This window comes from Misgurnus anguillicaudatus, chromosome 7, assembly GCF_027580225.2.
Source record: "Misgurnus anguillicaudatus chromosome 7, ASM2758022v2, whole genome shotgun sequence".
NCBI lineage: Eukaryota > Metazoa > Chordata > Actinopteri > Cypriniformes > Cobitidae > Misgurnus > Misgurnus anguillicaudatus.
Window position 1 is genome coordinate 28,812,237 of NC_073343.2, and position 20,678 is coordinate 28,832,914.

General features: G+C 36.9%; 2 protein-coding genes across 3 annotated transcripts in view; one reads left to right on the plus strand and one right to left on the minus strand.

Moving 5' to 3' along the window:
* Positions 1-17,128, plus strand: part of tecpr2 (tectonin beta-propeller repeat containing 2) — a 32,728-nt gene extending 15,600 nt beyond the window's left edge. Inside the window, exons 13-21 of one of the 2 annotated variants that reach the window (XM_073869689.1) lie at positions 567-774; positions 952-1,093; positions 3,306-3,546; positions 3,718-3,807; positions 5,074-5,307; positions 11,330-11,478; positions 13,959-14,100; positions 15,574-15,723; positions 15,829-17,128. In XM_073869689.1, coding sequence (XP_073725790.1) covers positions 567-774; positions 952-1,093; positions 3,306-3,546; positions 3,718-3,807; positions 5,074-5,307; positions 11,330-11,478; positions 13,959-14,100; positions 15,574-15,723; positions 15,829-15,980 — 1,508 coding nt within the window. In that variant the 3' untranslated portion in view covers positions 15,981-17,128. The remainder of the gene's footprint in view (positions 1-566; positions 775-951; positions 1,094-3,305; positions 3,547-3,717; positions 3,808-5,073; positions 5,308-11,329; positions 11,479-13,958; positions 14,101-15,573; positions 15,724-15,828) is intronic. The other variant, XM_055171517.2, reaches the window with a different exon arrangement.
* Positions 17,129-18,773: 1,645 nt separating this feature from the next.
* Positions 18,774-20,115, minus strand: ankrd9 (ankyrin repeat domain 9). Its single transcript, XM_055173071.2, has one exon. The coding sequence runs from the start codon at positions 19,796-19,798 to the stop codon at positions 18,935-18,937; it is 864 nt and encodes a 287-aa protein (XP_055029046.1). The 5' UTR covers positions 19,799-20,115; the 3' UTR covers positions 18,774-18,934.
* Positions 20,116-20,678: the final 563 nt, after the last annotated feature.

Sequence of the window (20,678 nt, forward strand, 5' to 3'; positions counted from 1 at the left end):
CATAATTTTCTCTTCCTCGTGTTAATCCTCATAAACCTGTATAAAAGAAGATACTGTGTGCTTACCATCATTTATCAAAATATCTTCTTCATTATTTATCACAATACTTTCATAATATTTGTTTTCCTACTATGAAAGTCAATGGTTACAATCAGCTGTGTGCTCACCATCATTTATCAAAATATCTTCTTTTGTGTTTATCAGAAAAAAGAAGTTCACAACATGAGGATGAGTAAATGATGACAGAATTTTAATTTTTGGGTGAATTATCCATTTAATAGTGAATAGCATTAGTGATTACAATTAGTTGTGCCAGAAACACAGCTGTATTAAACCCATTATGACCTCTACTAATCCAGCAAAAGTCATCGAGCGTATACAGCATATGCAAAAACGTGTTTCACCTACTTTACAAGAATTGTGTAAAGTATCTGTAAATGTGATGTGAAAGTACTGCCAGTTCTTAATAACTACTTTCAGATTTCATCAGAAATTTAAGCCAGCAGGGCTAGATTCATTTTCTTAAATGCACATTAAAACAGCTGCCGGTCTGTGCATGTGTTTAGGGCTCAGTGCGGACAGGCCATGTGCGCGCTCGGTGAAGGTGGACTGCCCGTGTCCTATGGCGCAGATGGCAGCACGTGGCAGTGTTGTGTGGGCACTGAGCGAGCAGAGGGGTGTGTTTTACAGAGAGGGTCTTAGCAGCTACTGCGCAGAGGGCGAGCAATGGAAGTTTGACACCGTCAGGTACGTCTGTCATTGCGGGATTACCAGGTAAATCCCAAATAAAAAGAATCGAGCAGGATCTGATTCATTCAGTTTAATGACTTTGATACAGAAAGTCAATTTATAGTGTGCTGTTATGATATGATTTTGATGTCTGTCGTGCTTATTGCAGACATTGGTATGTAAATTGATTTAAATGTGTGAAATTGTTGTGTGTGACTGCAGTGAAAGTCAAGGTCTGGAGCCCATCTGTATTGCTCTGGGTGAGAATAACACAGCATGGGCACTGGACACCAGCGGCAGCTTGTGGTTCAGGACGGGGGTCACTGCCAAAAACCCACAGGGGGAAGATGACCACTGGTGGCAGGTATATCTAAAACACCACTGTTTGTTTAATCTTGTATTGAGTGGTGTGGAATTTGTAAACAAACACAACCAATGCATGATTCAATACTGCAACAAAACTGTTTACTGTTCTTTGCTGGATAACTCGAGGAGATCAGAAACAAACATTAACACAAAGATTACCTAAAAAAGTTATATACAGATGTTATATTTTATAGAACTGTAACGGTTTCATTTAAATCGTAGTCCTGCTTCTCAGTCAAACCTTGACAACACTGAATAATCTGAAAAGCATTCATTTACACATGTGCGAGTGCCAAATGCCTTGCGCAATTTAAAGAAAGCTACTGCTTTATTATGCAAGCTTTAACATGCAAAACAAATTTATTTGAGTTCATCTGTTCTGCCGTAGCCAATAAATATTATGAATATACAGTAGCATAATGACTTAAAGGAATAGTTCACTTTAAAATTAAAATTCTGCATCATTTACTCACCCTCATGTTGTTCTAAACCTGTATGAATTTCTTTTTTTTCTGATGAACATAAAAGAAGATATTTTAGAAATGATGGCAAACACACAGCAGCAAGTGACCATAGACCTCCATAGTAGGAAAAAAATATTTTGGAAGTATTGTGATAAATGACTAAGAAAATATTTTGATAAATGATGGTAACCACACAGTTGACGGTAACCATAAAATTCCATCATATTTTTTTATTCCTACTATGGAAGTCTATGGTCACTTACTGCTGTGTGTTTACCATCATTTCTCAAAACATCTTATTTTGTGTTCATCAGAAATAAGAAATTCATACAGGTTTAGTGCAACATGAGGATGACCAAATGATGACAGAATTTTCATATTGGAGTGAACTATCCCTTTAAAGGAATAGTTTACCCAAAAAGGAAAATTCTGTCATCATTGTCTCACTCTCATTTTGTTACAAACCTATATAAATTTATTTGTTCTGATGAACACGTATTTAGAAATATATTTTAAAGGAATGTTTGTAACCAAACATAGTAGGAAAAAAGAATACTATGGAAGTGAATGGTGCTTCTGATCGGTTTGGTTACACACAATTTTCAAAATGTTTTCATTTGTGTTCACCAGAACAAAAAAAATGTATACAGGTTTGTAACTATTTTTATTTTTGAGGAATGTTTATAAACTGATCAGAAGCACCATTGACATCCATAGTAGTAAAAAAGAATACTATGGCAGTTAATGGTGATTCTGATCGGTTTGTTTACAAACATTCCTCAGAATGTCTTCATTTGTGTTTGTCAGACCAAAGAAATTTATAAAGGTTGTAACAATTTTTATTTTGAGAAATGTTTGTAACCAAACAGATCAGATGAACCATTGACACCCATAGTAGGAAAAAAGAATACTATAGATGTGAATGGTGCTTCTGATCAGTTTGGATACACACATTTCTCAAAATGTCTTTATTTGTGTTCATCAGAACAAAGAAATTTATACAGGTTGTAACAATTTTAATTTTGAGGAATGTTTGTAACCAAACCGATCAGATGCACCTTTCACTTCCATAGTAGGAAAAAAAGAATACTATGGAAGTAAATAGTGCTTCAGATTGGTTTGGATACACACATTTCTCAAAATGTCTTCCTTTGTGTTCATTAACCAAAGAAATTTATACAGGTTTGTAACATTTTTTTTTATGATTGTTTGTAATCAAATTGATCAGAAGCACCATTGACATCCATAGTAGGAAAAAAGCATACTATGTAAGTGAATGGTGCTTCTGATCAGTTTGGTACAAACATTCCTCAAAATGTCTTTCTTTGTGTTCGTCAGAAAAAAGAAATTTATACAGGTTTGTAGCAATTTTTATTTTGAGGAATGTTTGTAACCAAACCAATGAGAAGCACCATTGACATCCATAGTAGGAAAAAATAATTCAATGGAGGTGAATGGTGCTTCTGATGGGTTTGGTTGCAAACGTTCCTCAAAATGTCTTCCTTTGTGTTTATCAGAACAAAGAATACAGGTTTGTAAAAAATATTTGGGTGACATTTTTTGCATTATTAACAAACTATTTTACAACCGCCTTTTTGTAATGCTTTACATTTTTAAAAGTATCTTGAGTATTTTAGTGCCACATCCTACCAGAACCATATTTAGATTTATCAAAATATCACGCTTAAAACTACACAGGTGACTCTCTGATGGTTCTCCTTCAGTTATTTGTTTCTTTCCATATAGGTGAGCATCACAGACTATGTGGTGTTTGATCAGGGCAGTCTCTTCCAGACTCTTATCCAGGCCACACAGACCGTAGCTACTGTCACCAGAGCTCCAGTGGAGCGGGTGGCGGAGCGTCTCCGCGTGGCTTTCCTTTCCCAGCACTCCCAGTGCCAGCCCAGCCTCATCAGCGTCAACAGCAGCGGCGTCTGGATCGCTTCTGGACGCAACGAGTTTCACGTTGCCAAGGGCAGCCTCATCGGTACGACATGCTGCTAATATCTTTCTTTATGTTGATGTGCCTGTAGCTCAGTTGGTAAAGCATTGCATTAGTGGCACAAAAGGTCAACACACATACTGACAAAATGTATCTCCCTTATGCATAAAACAATAATGTGGGTAAATGTAATGTTGTTGTCTTATTATCTTGCAGGGACATTTTGGAGAGGTGTTGTACCCAGAGGAACAGCTTCGGCCACAAAATGGGCTTTTGCATTTTCCTCTGCTGTTCCAGGCAAAGAGGGTATCTAGATATCCCATAATTTTTCACACGCAATAATATTTCCATTCTCACTTTTAACTTAACCAGCACTCACCTAAGGATTATTAGGAACATCTGTTCAATTTCTCATTAATCCAATTATCTAATCAACCAATCACATGGCAGTTGGTTCAATGCATTTAGGGGTGTGGTCCTGGTTAAGACGATCTCCTGAACTCCAAACTGAATGTCAGAATGGGAAAGAAAGGTGATTTAAGCAATTTTGAGCGTGGCATGGTTGTTGGTGCCAGAGGGGCCAGTCTGAGTATTTCACAATCTGCACAGTTATGGTGTGGAAAGGGAAAAACATCCAGTATGTGGCAGTCCTGTGGGCGAAAATGCCTTGTGGATGCTAGAGGTCAGAGGAGAATGGACTGATTCAAGTTGATAGAAGAGCAACTTTGACTGAAATAACCACTCGTTACAACTGAGGTATGCAGCAAAGCATTTGTGAAGCCACAACACGCACAATCTTGAGGCGGATGGGCTACAACAGCAGAAGACCCCACCGGGTACCACTCATCTCCACTACAAATAGGAAAAAGAAGCTACAATTTGCACAAGCTCACCAAAATTGGACAGTTGAAGACTTAAAAAATGTTGCTGGTCTGATGAGTCTCGATTTCTGTTGAGACAGAATTTGGCGTAAACAGAATGAGAACATGGATCCATCATGCCTTGTTACCACTGTGCAGGCTGGTTGTGGTGGTGTAATGGTGTGGGGGATGTTTTCTTGGCACACTTTAGGCCCCTTAGTGCCAATTGGGCATCGTTTAAATGCCATGGCCTACCTAAGCATTGTTTCTGACCATGTCCATCCCTTTATGACCACCATGGACCCATCCTCTGATGGCTACTTCCAGCAGGATAATGCACCATGTCACAAAGCTCGAATCATTTCAAATTGGTTTCTTGAACATGACAATGACTTCACTGTAATAAAATGGCCCCCACAGTCACCAGATCTTAACCCAATAGAGCATCTTTGGGATGTGGTGGAACGGGCGCTTCGTGCCCTGGATGTGCATCTCACAAATCTCCATCAACTGCAAGATGCTATCATATCAATACGGGCCAACATTTCTACAGAATGCTTTCAGCACCTTGTTGAATCAATGCCATGTAGAATTAACCCATTTCTGAAGGCGAAAGGGGGTCAAACACAGCACCAGCAGGGTGTTCCTAATAATCCTTTAGGTGAGCGCATATTCATATTCATGTGTGGTCATCTCGTTGTCGTCTCCACAGGAAGTTTCTTATGGATAGGTCAGAGCAGAAAAGACCTGTTTTGCATCTGGGACCAAGACCTCCAGATGCGTCCCTTCACCATACAGTTTCCCCCAGACGTGGAGATGGTGCAGCTTTCGGCCTGCCGTGACGCTTTGTGGGGCTTAGATCACTACGGTCGCGTCCACATCCGTACTTTATCATCCAGCTGCCCGACAGGAATGCACTGGACGTTACTGGACCTCAGCCAGCTCGGTGAGAGAAGTTTAATTCCATAAATCACATGTAAATCACATGATAGCTATATTTAGACTCGTGACGTTGTTCGTACAGTGGCCTTTTGTCTAATGCAATGATGAAAATCATATTATAACTCACACTATAAGTTTAATACTTTTCACAATTTTATTTTATACTTAGGATGAATGCGAAACAAAATTTTCAGTCTTTGACATTATCTCACTCAAGATATCAAGGTTATATTTTCACACAGTGTTCTTTACATTATGTAGGATGATTTTATGTAAAAAAAAAAAAAAAAAAAACTCACAGACAAGGTCACAGATATCTGGCACCATAATGTTTTTCCCTGTTCGTATGCACTCACTATACATTAAACAGCACTTGGATGTCCTTTGGATGACGTCTTTGACACCTCATTTAAATAGTTTGGTCCAATGATACTCCTCTTCAAGGTCTCAGGTGACCTTTGCACAGGTCATGTGTGACAGAATGATGCATATCAGGCATACCTCCTTCTCCTAGTCCCCCCCGTTCAAATTTCCACGTCCCCTGCCCGTCCACGTGGTCCGCAGCTGACCTACTTCTGTCTTTAACCGCCAGCACACTTCTGCAGAAGATTTGCTCTTTTTAAACACATTACTTAGCTTTTACTTTAAGAGCTTTAAAGTGCAGCCGTAAATTTAATCCTCCTCCTAATTTCTCCTTCTTGGCATCGTTGAGGCTCCAGCGCGTTGAATAGCAAGCGAACAAAAACGCTTGTTGCTAAGGCTGCTGTTTATATTTTTGAGCAGGTGGTTCTTGCATAACACATGTTTTGTAACAATGCCAGTAAATGTCAAAGTTCACGAATGAAAGGGATGACTGCTGGCTTGTGCTTTTACTATTGAATGTTTACGTGATTAGGCTTCAGGAATGTGCTAGACACACATTCAAAATCAGTGTATTCGAAAACGAAACAAGTTCACGACATCTGACTATCTGTAGTTTGTTTCTCAGCACTTTTTGCAGGGTGATCTAATCCCATTATGTCATATTTGAATTGCATCAGTGTTGCAATCCACGTAAAGGCATTTGTTTATTAAGCACAATTGTGTGTTTTGTGTACATCCATGTGTGTTTGAGCTGTAACAGGATGCAGACACAAATAGGCCAAGCCGTGTGATGGGAGCAGCTGTAGCCCAGCCCGTCTTGGGTTGTTTGCGTGGGCTGCAGTGTGAAATATGAGTCTGGGTCTAGATGTACGATCATTTTTAGATGCAGCACATGATGTTTTGTATGCATTTAGTTTCTGTGTACTGCGAGTGTAGCAGTAGTCTGGACAGAAGACAAATCTGATTGTTTTAATGTTAGTTTAGGCTTTGGTCACAATTGAATACGTTAAGGACTGACTTTCTGCACTGTCATTTGGCAGGTGAAATCTGATCTGTTTGTTAAAAGAGAGTGAATATCCGGTATATCTACATTGGTTGCTATCGTAATGCACAGTGAACCAAAATGTTGTCTACTTAAACAATCAACTAAACGTGTCACTTTACTGTACAGAAAAATTTTAGCTTATTTAACTTAATAACCTACTAAATTTAACGACATCAAAACTTCAAGTGTGATGAACTTAAAATGATCAGTACATTGTAAAAAACGATTTGTGGGTTCAACTTAAATAAGTTGCCTTAAATTTTCGAGTTAATACAATTAAAAAAATATTAGTTGACTCGAAAAGGTGGTGTAAAATTTTTTTTAAGTTAAATAACTCAAAATTTTAATAAAGCAACCGGGTAACTAAACTCACTTTTTTAAGTCGAACCAACTTTAGTACACTCTGTTAAAAAATGATTCAAGCCCTTCTTAGAAATTACACATTAAAATTCTGTTCAATTAATTTAAAATACCTCATTAAGAGCAATAAGTATATATATTTAATTAGTCTAACACAAAATGAATGTGTACTATAATGTATAGATTTTTTTTTAATTGCGTTAAAACAATTAGTTTGAGTTTGGTTTCTAGAAAAAGAATTTCCCAGCATGCTTTGCATGCAACTGCTTTTGGAGAGTAATTTTTTTTAATTAAGTGTTATTTTATTTTTAGGTAAAGAGAAAGACTTAATAGTGTTTAATGTCCGTTTATCTTATTGATTTAGAAGCGTTTGTGTTATATTTTTTCAAATTGTTTGGTTACCATCGTGCAGAAGAGTGGCGCTTGTTGTTAGGTTGTGGATGTGACATATGTTTCTCAGTGAGCACTAACTGTGTTAATGCCTGTTTGGAGATGCAGTCTCTTCTCACATGCTCATCCAAGGTATTATACTGTATGTTATTTTCATTAGCATGCTAATGCTTATGCTAATTAGTATGATATAAAAACTTTTATATAAAATAACAGAATTGAGTTAGTCAGAATACACTATATTGAGTTGAGGCAACCAATTGAGTATCGCCATTTACTTTAAATTGAGTTGGACTAACTCAATATATGTGTAAAGCAGTTTTTTATTAGTTAGAGGAACACATTCATATTGGATGGAAATCCTGCCCAAAATTTTATTGAGTTAATCCAATGAATCATTTTTTGAGTAATAAAAGGTCATAGAGGTTTAAGTTCTTAGTATTGTTGAGTTTGTTTGGTTATAAATGATTTTCTTTAAAATCAATGTTTGGGGGTTTATTGTTTGCTTTTGTATACATGGACCCTGTTCAGCAAGATGCATTTTCTCAGTAATGGAAATATAAAAAATTGGTAACACTTTACTTGAAGGAGTGTTCATAAGACTGACATGACACCTTCATAATCATGACATGACACGTGCCTTGAACATGAAGGAGATTTTATGCATGCTTATGACAACTGTCATTTGTAATTTGTCATTTTTAATGCAAAGTCTGTCCGGGAAACCACCCCATGAACTTTTATTCATGTACTCCAGGAATGAGTCTAATTTCAAGAAACCCTTAACATGTTTTTTCAAGAGGAAAAAAGTAATAGTGGCTTTGAAAAGGCCATCATGAGAACTGAAGAGTCAGCTTTGCTTATCTTATTCTGTTGGTAATGAATCAGCACAGTGTGTATAGAGCCATTACGGGCAAAGGCCACGGGTGTGACGACATGTGAGTAATCTATTGTATTCATTCATTTTGTTTATCACAATCCCTTAACGTCCTTACCATTGATTTGTCAGATAGGTGTTATTAGTAACTGTTGACAAATCTGAAACGGCAGATGAAACACGTTATGCGACTGTTGTATTTGAACATTTGCATTCTGTTGACAGAATTGCAATATAATATACATAACTATACTATCAGTGATCTATAAAGGCCTTACAAAATGAACTGAATTGTTTTTATAATTAGAATGAGATGTTTTTATGTACATACACGAGGGTTACATGAAAGTCGCCATTTCACATCCCCATGTTTCTACAGTATAGCCCTAAATGCAGATTAGTTTATTGCGAAATTGGGACAAATAATGGACAGTATTGCTTTGTGGCAGCACAAGAATTTAAAATTTATGTAGTATTTTCATTTTGATAAAAACCAGGAGACCTCCCTAATTTATATTTGTGTGCTTTATAGGGGGTCCCTCAATGCTTAGGAGGTCCGGGACCACCCCAGTCCCCCCTCAATTCGAACACTGCCTCAGCGGACAAACTGCTCTATAGACCGTATTTTGTCACTACGTTGTCATAGATTATGCAAGATAATTTTGTGGTTAATTTCATTAAAATGCAATTACATTTCAATTTTAGTTTAATAATGTGAAACTTCTTTTTGTGACTGGTTTTGGTTAAAAGTGCCTATATATAAAAATCCTGTATATATAAAAGTATGTGTAATATTTTGTTAAACCAGTCAGATATTCGTATCGGTAGCAAACAATACATTGTATGGGTCAAAATTATAGATTTTTTCCCCAAAAAATCAATAGGATAATGAGTAAAGATCATGTTTCATTAAGGCAGTGTTCGAATTAAGGGGGTGGTCCCGGACCTAAGCATTGAGGGACCCCCTATAAAGCACACAAATATAAATTAGGGGGTTCTCCTGTTTTTATAAAAACTAAAATCCTACATGAAGATATTTTATACATTTCCTACTGTAAATATCTAAAAAATGTATCTATCATTATTAATATGCGTTGCTAAGCACTTCATTTGGACAACAACTTTAAAGGTGATTTTCAGATTCCAGATTTTCAAATGGTTGTATCTCGACCAAATGAAGAGTTGAAAACGTGTTTTCTATACCAAGAAAGTGACAAGATGAAAACCTCAAACTTTTACATAACATTAAAAATTCAAATCCATAATTTAATTTTCAAAGATTTATTATAAAAACTGATACAAAGTTTTTTTTCAAAATGCTATAAATGTGCATTCATCTTTGCCATGTTTTATTCATTTAGTTGACTAGTGGTATACACTGATTAAAAAAATAAACATTAATAGCAAAGCACTCACTTTGTCATATTAAGAACACTGTCATTGCTGCTGTCATCTTTGGGACGTCGTCGCTGAACTTTTTTGACAGCGATCAGCTGTAAAATGTTTTGGTCCTGCTCGATTTTCATTGACTTTGAGTAAAATAATGTAAAGTTTTTAATAAACTGGTGTCAATGTGTTAGCATGACAGAAGTTTGATTCTGTCATGTAAGAACAAGCAAAAGCCGGCATTTTTACTTTGCCCGAGTTCCTTTTGCATAAATTATTCAAAATTTGTCTTGTGTTTCTTCCTCGCCAAAGAAAACTAACACAGGTTTATCAATGACATTAAAAGTATTATTTTGTTTTTGTTTGTTTGTTGATCACAAAGTCCAAAGTAGGAAAACTAGGATTCTGTGTGTATTCAACGCGCCGCCATTGTTGTTTACCATGCGTGGAATGGTGCGCTGTGATTGGCTAAGCGGATTAAGGACTGGCATTTATTGCGGTTTGCGGAAAAAGGGAGAAATGATGACAGAATAACAAGGCACAAATTTACTTTTTTATTCTGACCTGATACAATACTGATTTTGTTGGTAACTTTTTTATTAAATGTTGTTTATTGCGTTTTGGAACCAAACTCTTCAAATATTGTCCTATCCTAACAAATCATACATCAATTGAAAGCTTATTTATTCAGCAGATTATGGATAAATCTAAGTTTTTCAATAAATTGACCCTTATGACTGGTTTTGTGGTGCAGTGTCATAAAATAACAGTAACATTTTAATAGAAATGGAAAGTGACGATACACACAGTGTGCCAGGATCTTGTTCTGTTAACATTTGCTATCTGAGTCCTCAACACAAAGCCGTCATAACACTCTACTGTATGACGTGTAAAAGTCACGTCAAGGTTACACTATCATATCACACCATACACACTTCATATCACTTTATACAGGACATACCCACCTCATGGTCCCACCAAATGTTGGCTAATCCCCAAAAGACATTGTTTGTTAGATGCAAGGTTTAGGTTTGGGAAAATGGCCACAATGTCATTGACATGTACAATAGTAAAGTAGTGCTACATGGGATGTATTGGTCAGGAAATAATCTGTTTACAGTCACTGTCCATTACAAAATGAACATCAATGGTGTTTTATTTTCATAACAAGTAAGCGTTATATTTATAATAAAAACAAAAAGTTTGTTATTGCATAAACCATGTAAGTCACCTTTACTATAGGTTATTTGTTTTCAAATATTTGGCTTCCTATAAATTCTTATGTGGATTACGTAAGCCCCTGTACTATATGTGACCCTGAACCACAAAACCAGTCATAAATCGCACAGGATTATTTTTAATCGGGGATTAATAAAGTTAAGCTAATCTAATCTATAATATATTTAAACCCATGGAAGTCACGTCACTGTGCTGCCATGTTTGCAATGCCTCAGCTCAATATTACAGATATCAACGTTATATACAAAATGTTTGATGTAAGTGACTAGCTTTGTTTTCACAGACTGGGTCACAATGCCCTCCTTGTTACTATTGTTAATGTTAGCTAATGCTTGTTTCTTATTTTCCTACATTGTTCACTTACAGGTGATGTAAAGTTTCTCAGTTTGTCCTGTGGCATTCAGAACGTATGGGCGTGTGATACTAACGGCATGGTGTATTTTCGGGTTGGAACTCAACCTCTGAACCCCAGCATGATGCTCCCTGCTTGGATCTGCATTGAACCTCCCGAGCAGGTAAACAAGCATTTCAGCAATGCTTTGCTGTATTTGGCTGCATAACAACAATACCATGTGATGTACTGTAAACTCTTATAGAAACTTACATGCTTACACTTGTATGAAATTTATATGTCTGTGCCAAGTTTCAGGTTTGTTTTTCAGCTTGAGTAAAGTCAAATGTTACATGTTTGATTCACTGAAAACAATCTCTGGTTGCACATGATTGAATTAAGTTTTCTTAAAATGATTTTTCTTAAAAAATAAAAATACGTAATTTAATTATGTACACCAGTTCAACAGGATTTAATCAAGTTTTCTTAAAATGAAATTAATTTAAATTTCATTTTGAGAAAACCTAATTTAATCACTTGCAACCGATGTCTAGAAGATTTTTTTAGTGTTGTTTACGACTATAATATTCTTACTGTTAGGGTTGCAATTAACTTATTTTCATAATCGATTAATCGGGCGATTGTTTTTTCCCCGATTTATAGACTTATCCGATAATAACTAAAATATTTACTATCGGTTGCACATGATTAAATTAAGTTTTCTTTAAATGAAATTAACATTAATTAAAATTAATTTCATTTTAAGAAAACTTAATTCAGTCATGTGCAACCGTAGATTTTTTTTCAGTGTAAATAAGGCTTTAAATAAGGTATTAACGTGAAGAAGTGCACTTTTAAAAGTGCAAAAGCAACTCACTACCACAGAGTTTTACTAATATCATCTTTTTGATATTTTAAACCTTAAATAAAAACATTTTGTGCCTCTTTTGAATAGTAAAACATCTTTAAATGTCAAAAAATAAATTAACAAAATGAACTGAATCTTTAGGAATATCCTGGTGAGGAGATTTTGCTACAGATTAATAATCTCAATTTATCTTCAACTTCAGACCTTGATGAGAATTAATATTTGTTATTAATAGAAAACTAAATAAGCCATTATGATATTAAAGTGATATGCATGTGTCGTTACATTAATTAAAAAAACTGTAAAAAAGATAAGGATTTCCCCTTTACGTTAAAACAGATGCTTAGTTTTTGGTTCATATTATTTTTATGAAAACCCATAAATAATTAAACAAATACAAACTCACTTATATTAAGGACGAAATTAAACCTTTATTAGCCAGCGTTTGTTTGCGCTTTTGCTTCCTTCATTCTTCTGGCTGGGTTCCCAGATCCACGTAACAAAACCAGCCCAATGGCCATTCAAAATTAGTCCAAAAGCATCCCAATTACTATTCACACCCCAAATTCCAACAACTAATGAACCAAATCCTTCCATCTCTAACCCGCAGAAAAACATCAAGCTGCAGAAACAGATTAAAAGTAGCCCAATTCCACCAAAGTTTAATTTTTCGATTTTTATCGATTAGTTGTTGCAGCCCTACTTACTGTAAAGCAACCTTATACAGAATCTATATAAGGGAACATATCATAAAAATCTGACCTTTTTCATGTATAAGTGCTATAATTGGGTCCCCAGTGCTTTTATCAGCCTAGAAAATGTGAAAAAGATCAACCCAGTAACTTAGTTTTGGTAAACCATTCTCTGCAAGCATGTGAAAAAATAGGTCATTGAAATTTGGCTCCCCTTGTGATGTCAGAAGGGGATAATACCGCCCCTTAATCTGCACTATCCAACCACAGCACTGCCATTTAGTACAAAGATCAGCTCATTTGCATTTAAAGGTGCAGTGTGTAAATTTTAGCGGCATCTAGTGGTGAGGTTGCGAATTGCAACCAACGGCTCCGTCCACTGCTCACCTCTTGTTTTTGAAACACATAAAAAAGCTATGGTAGCCGCCACCGGACAAACATGTCATCGTTGGAGAAAACTTAGTAAAAAAGTTTGTCCATTAAGGGCTTCTGTAGAAACATGGCTGCACAAAATGGCGACTTCCATGTAAGGGGACCCGCTGTGTATGTAGATAAAACGTCTCATTCTAAGGCAATAAACACATAAAGGTTCATTATGAAAGGTCTTTATACACCCCTGATAATATAGTTTTGTACATTATTTAGCATTTATGTCAAGAGATCCTTCTAAAAATTACACACTGCACCTTTAAAAGGACACCCAAAAACGGCACATTTTGGCTAACACCTACAAGTGGCAATTTTAACATGCTATAATAAATTATCTATATGGTATTTTAAGCTAGATCTTCTCTGGGGACACCAAAGATTCATTTGACATCTTAGAAAAATCTTGTGAAATGCCCCCTTTAAATTCTATATATTTTTAACATTTCTCTCATGGCTTTTATTTTGGTATTTGCCCAGTATTAAATGATTTAATTCATGTAGATCATTAATTCTCCAGTTATATCTACTTCTGTATAATTCTTATGTCACATTTACAATACAGAGTGACTTATTAGTGTACGTTTCCTGGGATTGAACCCCTGACCTTTGCATTGCAAGCCCCATGCTTTACCAGTTGAGCTACAAGAACATGTTCTTCTTATTCTCTTTGTTCAGCCTGCTGGGCTTCATCTGGTGAGAATTCAGACCAGTCCAAATGATCGAATGCTATGGGCGCTGGACAACAGAGGTTACGTGCATGTTAGGGTCGGCATCACAGAGGAGATGCCTGTCGGGACTGCCTGGGAACACATTCCTGGTACGCCTTCATTACCCAATTTCTCCTTTATTTTGTACTTTTTTATTTTCACTCGATTCACATCTCACTCTTTTGCATTAAGAGATTAAATAGAGAAAAAAATGCGGTTTCATTAGAAATGCACCGATATAATGGCCTATGATACATATCGGCAGATAAAAGCAATTGAGTGATTCTCGCGAAATTAGACTTATGAGGTGTCATGAAACATTTTGATAACAAAAAGTAAATGCTGTCAAAATAAGAAACATACAGTTACAAACATCTCTTCATGTACTATTTTGCACATGATGACATCATATAAACCAATTTAGTTGTTTTTTCCACATTTAAGGGGAAAACTTTCATTACCACAACATGTCCATGACTGGATTTGGGTTCTTTGACATGGAAATATTTATAATTAAAGAATCTAAAAAATAAAACAGCTGCAGTGCATGTTATACTATAAACATTTACAGTAAAGAAACATGTGGTATTTTGTGATCATTGGTAAATGTAGAGACAATAATAAGGAATATAAATGTGTCCAAGACCAATTTTCTCATCCTCCGCAACAATTTTCAATCATTGTTAAAGCCCTCAAGGAACTAACATTTTCCACAAAAAAAATAGTTGGAAGGGACATAATTGACTGTGACACTCAAGATGGCTACCAGGTAAGCAGTTCTTATTTTTCCTCTCCAGATAAAAGTTGAAATTTTGTTTGTCATAGTATCTAAACAACTTTAAGTTCTCATTACCGAAACATGAGTTTGTAATTGCATATATTTAATTATACCACGGGTCTGTTGAATGCTGCATTCTGATTGGCTGAGAAATGTTCTATGGGTGTTGATTATTTTTCTGTAAACCGCACACCTATCTTTTCAAATGTCTTAAAAATAGGCACCTGAGCAATGTTTGTGGTAACCGTGGTATAAGAGGAATAATTGACTCGCGTCGTGCCGCATTACCACCTTGGTGTGCATTATTTTCTTATAATTCAATGGCCCGTCGTCAATTATTCCTTACGTAATATCAGGTTGCGGTAATGATACATTTTGATAATGATAATCTAAAAAATGTAAATAATTCTATAGCAAATATTTTTTAAATTCTCTAAAAATAATGGTTATAGTAAGTTCAGACATTAATCTTTTATGTGCAAAAAATCGGCTTTAAGGGTTTTTTAAAAAATCTGATGCTGGACACCTTCAAAATCTGGATTTCGTGAGAATCACCCAACTTTTCCCACTAACGTACATCGGCCGATTGTTTAAAAACAACCGATGATCCGAGCAGATTATAGTAGTTCATTACAGAACATAATAATTAGAAACAGGGTGTAAAAAGCAAAACTATCTGTATTTATTGGAATCGGTAGATGTCATTCTAAGTAATCGAATATCGTACCACCACATACATTTCATATCGGTGCATTTCTGCTTTATACAGTATAGTTTTAATGTTAAAACTTTTTTCAAACCGTAGGACTTCAAGCAAGTCAGCTGGTTTTGAGCATGAGGACCGCTTGGGTCCGGCTGGCCAACGGTGAAGTGGCTCGGCGGTACGGCATCACGGAGAAGAACCCAGCCGGAGACTACTGGAAGAAGATCCCAGGGTTGGTCAGCTGGCTCGCAGGTGAGCATTCAGTGCTAAAATGTTTAATGCGGCACATTTGGGTACCATTTTCCGAAATGGTACCAAATGTTAAAAAACACTGACAGAGAAACTCCTCTTCTGCAGTGACTCCTATGGATGAACTGTGGGCAGTGACTCCCGCCGGTGCCCTAAATCAGCGACTTACCAAGACTCTGCAAAACAATCCGAGCAAAAACCATGGCAACACGGGTTCCCTTAGCGGAGAGGAGCTTGAGGAAGAGTGGGAGGTGATTTAAATGCCACAAATTGTGTCAAAGCCCCCCAGAATCACTTTTCTGTGAATATGTGTTGGCACTTTATTCATTTCTTCTTATCCAGTTTACATTTGTTATACCCGTTTCGTTTTTATCCAGCCCATATTTATTAAGTTTTAACATCCGTATGCACAGTTAGCTGCTTTGTTATTTGTATTGATTTTAGATGGAGGCTTGGTTTATATTGATGCACTTTGCTCGCTACGTAGAAAAATGTTTAATGTAAATCCGTTTTTATTTGTGAAATAGAGGGACTATGTAAATATTTGTTATTTGACTAAACAAATAATTCTAGGTACAGGAAGATATGTCACAATATTATTCGGAACTAACCAATAAGGGGGCATTTGTAAAGACAGGATCTCTGATTTTAGGTATTGAACTGGTTTTAGAGGCTTTAGTTTAGGATGGTAAGGGATTTGGTTATAAATACACCTTGACTGGAGTAAAATCATGGTAGCATTTGGCACATATCTAGAGATATAGAGAGAGCATGGTCTCCCATTTACCTCCATTTACACTGTAGTGATGTGTTGCATAAATGTGAGGTCATTTAAATGGACGGTTTGTCTTTTAACTTTAACAGCAGCATAATAATATTTGTTTGATAGAATCTATCATGAAATCTGTTATGAAAAAAAAGTATCTTACTGCTGGACAAGTATCCCTTATATGCGTCCATATAAAGACAATATCTGGATGAGTAATCTATTATAGATAACTATAATTCACTGCGAGGTCTATGTTTAATTTTCTAAATGTATATATGTTCATTGTCCGACTTTGTGAAGTGTTTGTGAATCTTTCTTTTGACGCCTCAGCAATGCATCAAATGCACATACAGTAGGGGATCAAAATAGCCATGCAAGCAATGTTGCAATATGTTTTTCTTTTTATCTTGTTTCATTTGCCTATTTGCACATTATGTTTTCATCGTTTTACTTTCCAGGCCTTGCTAAAGTTTCACTTGCCGGTTTTATTAGACCATACTGTAAGGATAAATTAAGTAATAATTTTCGGACACTGGGCATTTATTTATGCAGCTAAAAGTGAACTCGTAAAATAATCTCACCTGTCTTTCCTTCATGCTTAGTCATGACAACTTCCAAAATTAAAAAGTTTACAACTAAGTTTCTCTGCCTGTTGTGGTTCATTTTTAGCATTGCCATATTACATGTGATATTGACACTTAAAGAGACACTCCACTTTTTTTGAAAATATTCTCATTTTCCAGCTCCCCTAGAGTTAAACATTTGATTTTTACAGATTTAAATCCATTCAGCTGATCTCTGGGTCTGGCGGTAACACTTTTAGCATAGCTTAGCATAATCCATTGAATCTGATTAGACCATTAGCATTGCGATAAAAAATAACATAAGAGTTTGGATATTTTTCCTATTTAAAACTTGACTCTTCTGTAGTTACATCGTGTACTAAGAGCGAGAGAAAATTAAGAGTTGCGATTTTCTAGGCAGATATGGTTAGGAACTATACTCTCAAACTGGCGTAGTAATCAAGGAGTTTGCTGCCGTAACATTGCTGCAATGATATTACGCAGTCCCCGAGAAATAGTCCCTTTGGTAACTTTTAATAGCAGGGGACTATTTTCGGGCACTGCGTAATATCATAAATAAAATATTGGAACTCTTTGGTCATTTATGAGCGCGATGCTAATGGTCTAATCAGATTCAATTGATTATGCTAAGCTATGCTAAAAGTGGTACAGCTGGAGCCGGAGATCGGCTGAATGGATTCCAAAATGGAAAAATCTAGTGTTTAACTATAGGGGAGCTGGAAAATTATTTTCAAAAAAGTGAAGTGTCCCTTTAACACTTAGTCAAAGATTTGCATAAAAATTTAAATTGTTCTTCATTTTCTAAATTGATTGTGTAGATCTCCATTGTGCTTATGCATTTTATTTCTCTCTTGTTAATAGGAAAATCGGAATTAAACAAAGTTAAATGTTGTTCTGTACTATACTGAATAGCATCTTACACTCTCAGAGAAAATTTACAAAAGCTGCCGCGGTGATAAAACTACACATCTGTACCTAAAGAGTGCATAACAGCACTTCTAAGGTACATACTAGTACTTTCCCAGACAGCAGACGACTCCATGCCGGATCTAGACCAGATAAATACCGGAGCCGCTGACTTCGGCGTGAATCCGACTCAGAGTCGTCTTCTGTCTGGGTTAGAAGTACATATTGGTACCAAATGTATTTATATCTGTACATAAATAGTGCATATAAGAGTCTCAGTGACAGCCTTTGTACTTTAATTTCTGAGATTGTAGATACGCTGTCAAAAAGAAATGGGTCCTAGCTGTCATTTGTGCAGTGCTATTTAAAAAGGTCCTAATATGCACCCTTTAGGTACAGATATGTAGGACCACCGTGTTCCTTTAAGGTACTAATAGGTACTCTTTGTGTACCTATTATGAACTCTTTACGTACAAAGATGTGCTTTTTGAAAGGGTTCCACCCCAGTGACAGCCAGGGACCATTTTTTTCTAACAGTGTAGATACTGTAACCCATCAAACAGATAGACAGAATGCCAAGAATGTAAAGCTGTAATCTATGCAAAAGGTTCCTATTTATAGCAATGATAATAAATGAACAAATAGGTGTGTCTGAACTTTTGACTGGTAGCATTCAGAGGGCAAAATTTGGGTTTGGATTTTTGAGTGATGACAAAGCGTTGGGTGTGCCTTGAATTATCTAATGTTTGAAAGAGGTTTTCATCTTAACGAAATAAGAAATCCAAGACAACAACTTGAAAAAATAGATATATTTTAATTTTCTTTCAAAAAAATGTCTTTGCAACAAAAACATCCTATTGCACCAAACTATTCACATATTCACAGAGCACTTTCAAAAAACTTTCTAGCATGAACATTTCAAGACCATGCACGCAGTTTGACAACTGTGTTCATTTTAAGCTTGATCCAGTCTAAAGTCAAGAGGTTTGAGAAAGTCAGGGAGTGAGTTCAGCTGCTCTATAGGTATGGACTGGCTGAGCTTCTGCATGGCCTGAACAAACAATGAAGGAGGTGATGATCCAGAAAGCCATCGGAACGCTTGCTCTCCTATGAGGCTCTTCCACATATCTGCATTGTCCTGCAGCTGTCCCTTCGTCTGGAAACGCAATTTGGGCATGAATAAAATGAGGTAGCCGAGGCAAACGTGCTTCGTCCGCATGTCAAAGTCACTCTGGCAGATTTGGTGGAGTAAACAGTCCAGGGGCGTGTTCCCCGTAACGTCAGTTGCGTACGGAGACGCGCCGTGTCCAAGCAGCAATATCAAGCACTCGGGGCGCACCAGATCACACGCGAGATGCAGCGCGGTCTTGCTGCCGTCCGTGTGGACGCACCCGCGTCGATTCAGATAACTCTGCCTCTCGCAGTCTGTGAAGTCTTTGATGGTGTCCATGATCATGTGGATGATGTTGATGCGATTGTAGCGGACGGCGATGGTGAGGTGCGGCGCGGTGGACGCCTGGCAGCAGCAGAAACTTCTGCTGGGCATCTCCAGCGCGCGCACGGAGAATCTGTTGAGTAGATAACGCGCGTACTGCTGGTGATCGTGCACCAGCGCGTACAGGAAAGCCTCCGACGGGGAAAACGCGCACGCCCGTCCGTCGTCTTCCCAATGAAACACCTCCATTGTCCGCATGTCCTCAAGGACCCATACCGGTAACAGGTCCCGTACAGCTTGATAAAACGCAAACGAGGTTTTTTGGCATTGCTTTTGGGACTTATAATCCGCGCCACTGTCGTACATCCCCAGATCCAAGGGCATTGTCAATGCGCTCTGTATTGAGCGTTTTTGATAAATATATTGAGCAAGTTATGGCGTTTTTTGTGGATGTTCAGTGACATTAAAACATCAGCAAGGCATTAAACAACTTTTTCAGTCTCTGTTAGATTTACGATTACAAATATATAACACAGTCAGACCTTCGTTCTTCAAGTAGCCAAGAAGGTCAATAAAAATAACAAATGTTCTCTAAGGCGGTAATTTCATACGATGGAGTCCTAAACTGCGCTCCCCCGCCGTCAAACCCCACTACACACTCAACGGAGAGTTTATATATCCTGGGCAGCCCGTGTTTGTTTGCGCATATCTCCACGGTCTCTTCTATTGGATACAGGCGCGCGTCACAAGGGTACAAAGTGCCTCCAGCTTTGCCTTATTAGTGTAGAGCGCCATATGTGTGCGTCTGTTTGGGCACTATCGAGTGACCCTCGCACATTCAGTACATTCAGCACGACTCGTGTTACATAATATTCACATGCGTGATGATCCACCAGACCTGTTTTTCATATACAGTAAGATAACATGTTATCAGGCGTATTGAAAAGGGTTGTGGTTGCTTCAGAAAAAAAGTATTAGAGATAAACACTCAGTGTTATTCATGCTTTTATCTACTAAATGCCCTGCGCGTAAATAGACTTGGTTTTAATATATTTGCTTGGTTTAATGTATTTGTCACATAAATCACATGAAGAATACTGCAAGCTTTCACTGGTATACTGTACAATAACTCAATTCTTGTATACACTGTAGCATATTAGTGATTACCAAACTTTGTAAATGTAGTGTACACTTACTGTAGTATTCAGTAACTAGTGAATTGTAGTATTTATTTACTACTATCTAGGAATTTTTCAACAGTTTA

Bases quoted from the DNA above. Each gene is read 5' to 3' on its own strand.
- ankrd9 (XM_055173071.2), bottom strand. From the start codon at position 19,798: ATGCCCTTGGATCTGGGGATGTACGACAGTGGCGCGGATTATAAGTCC.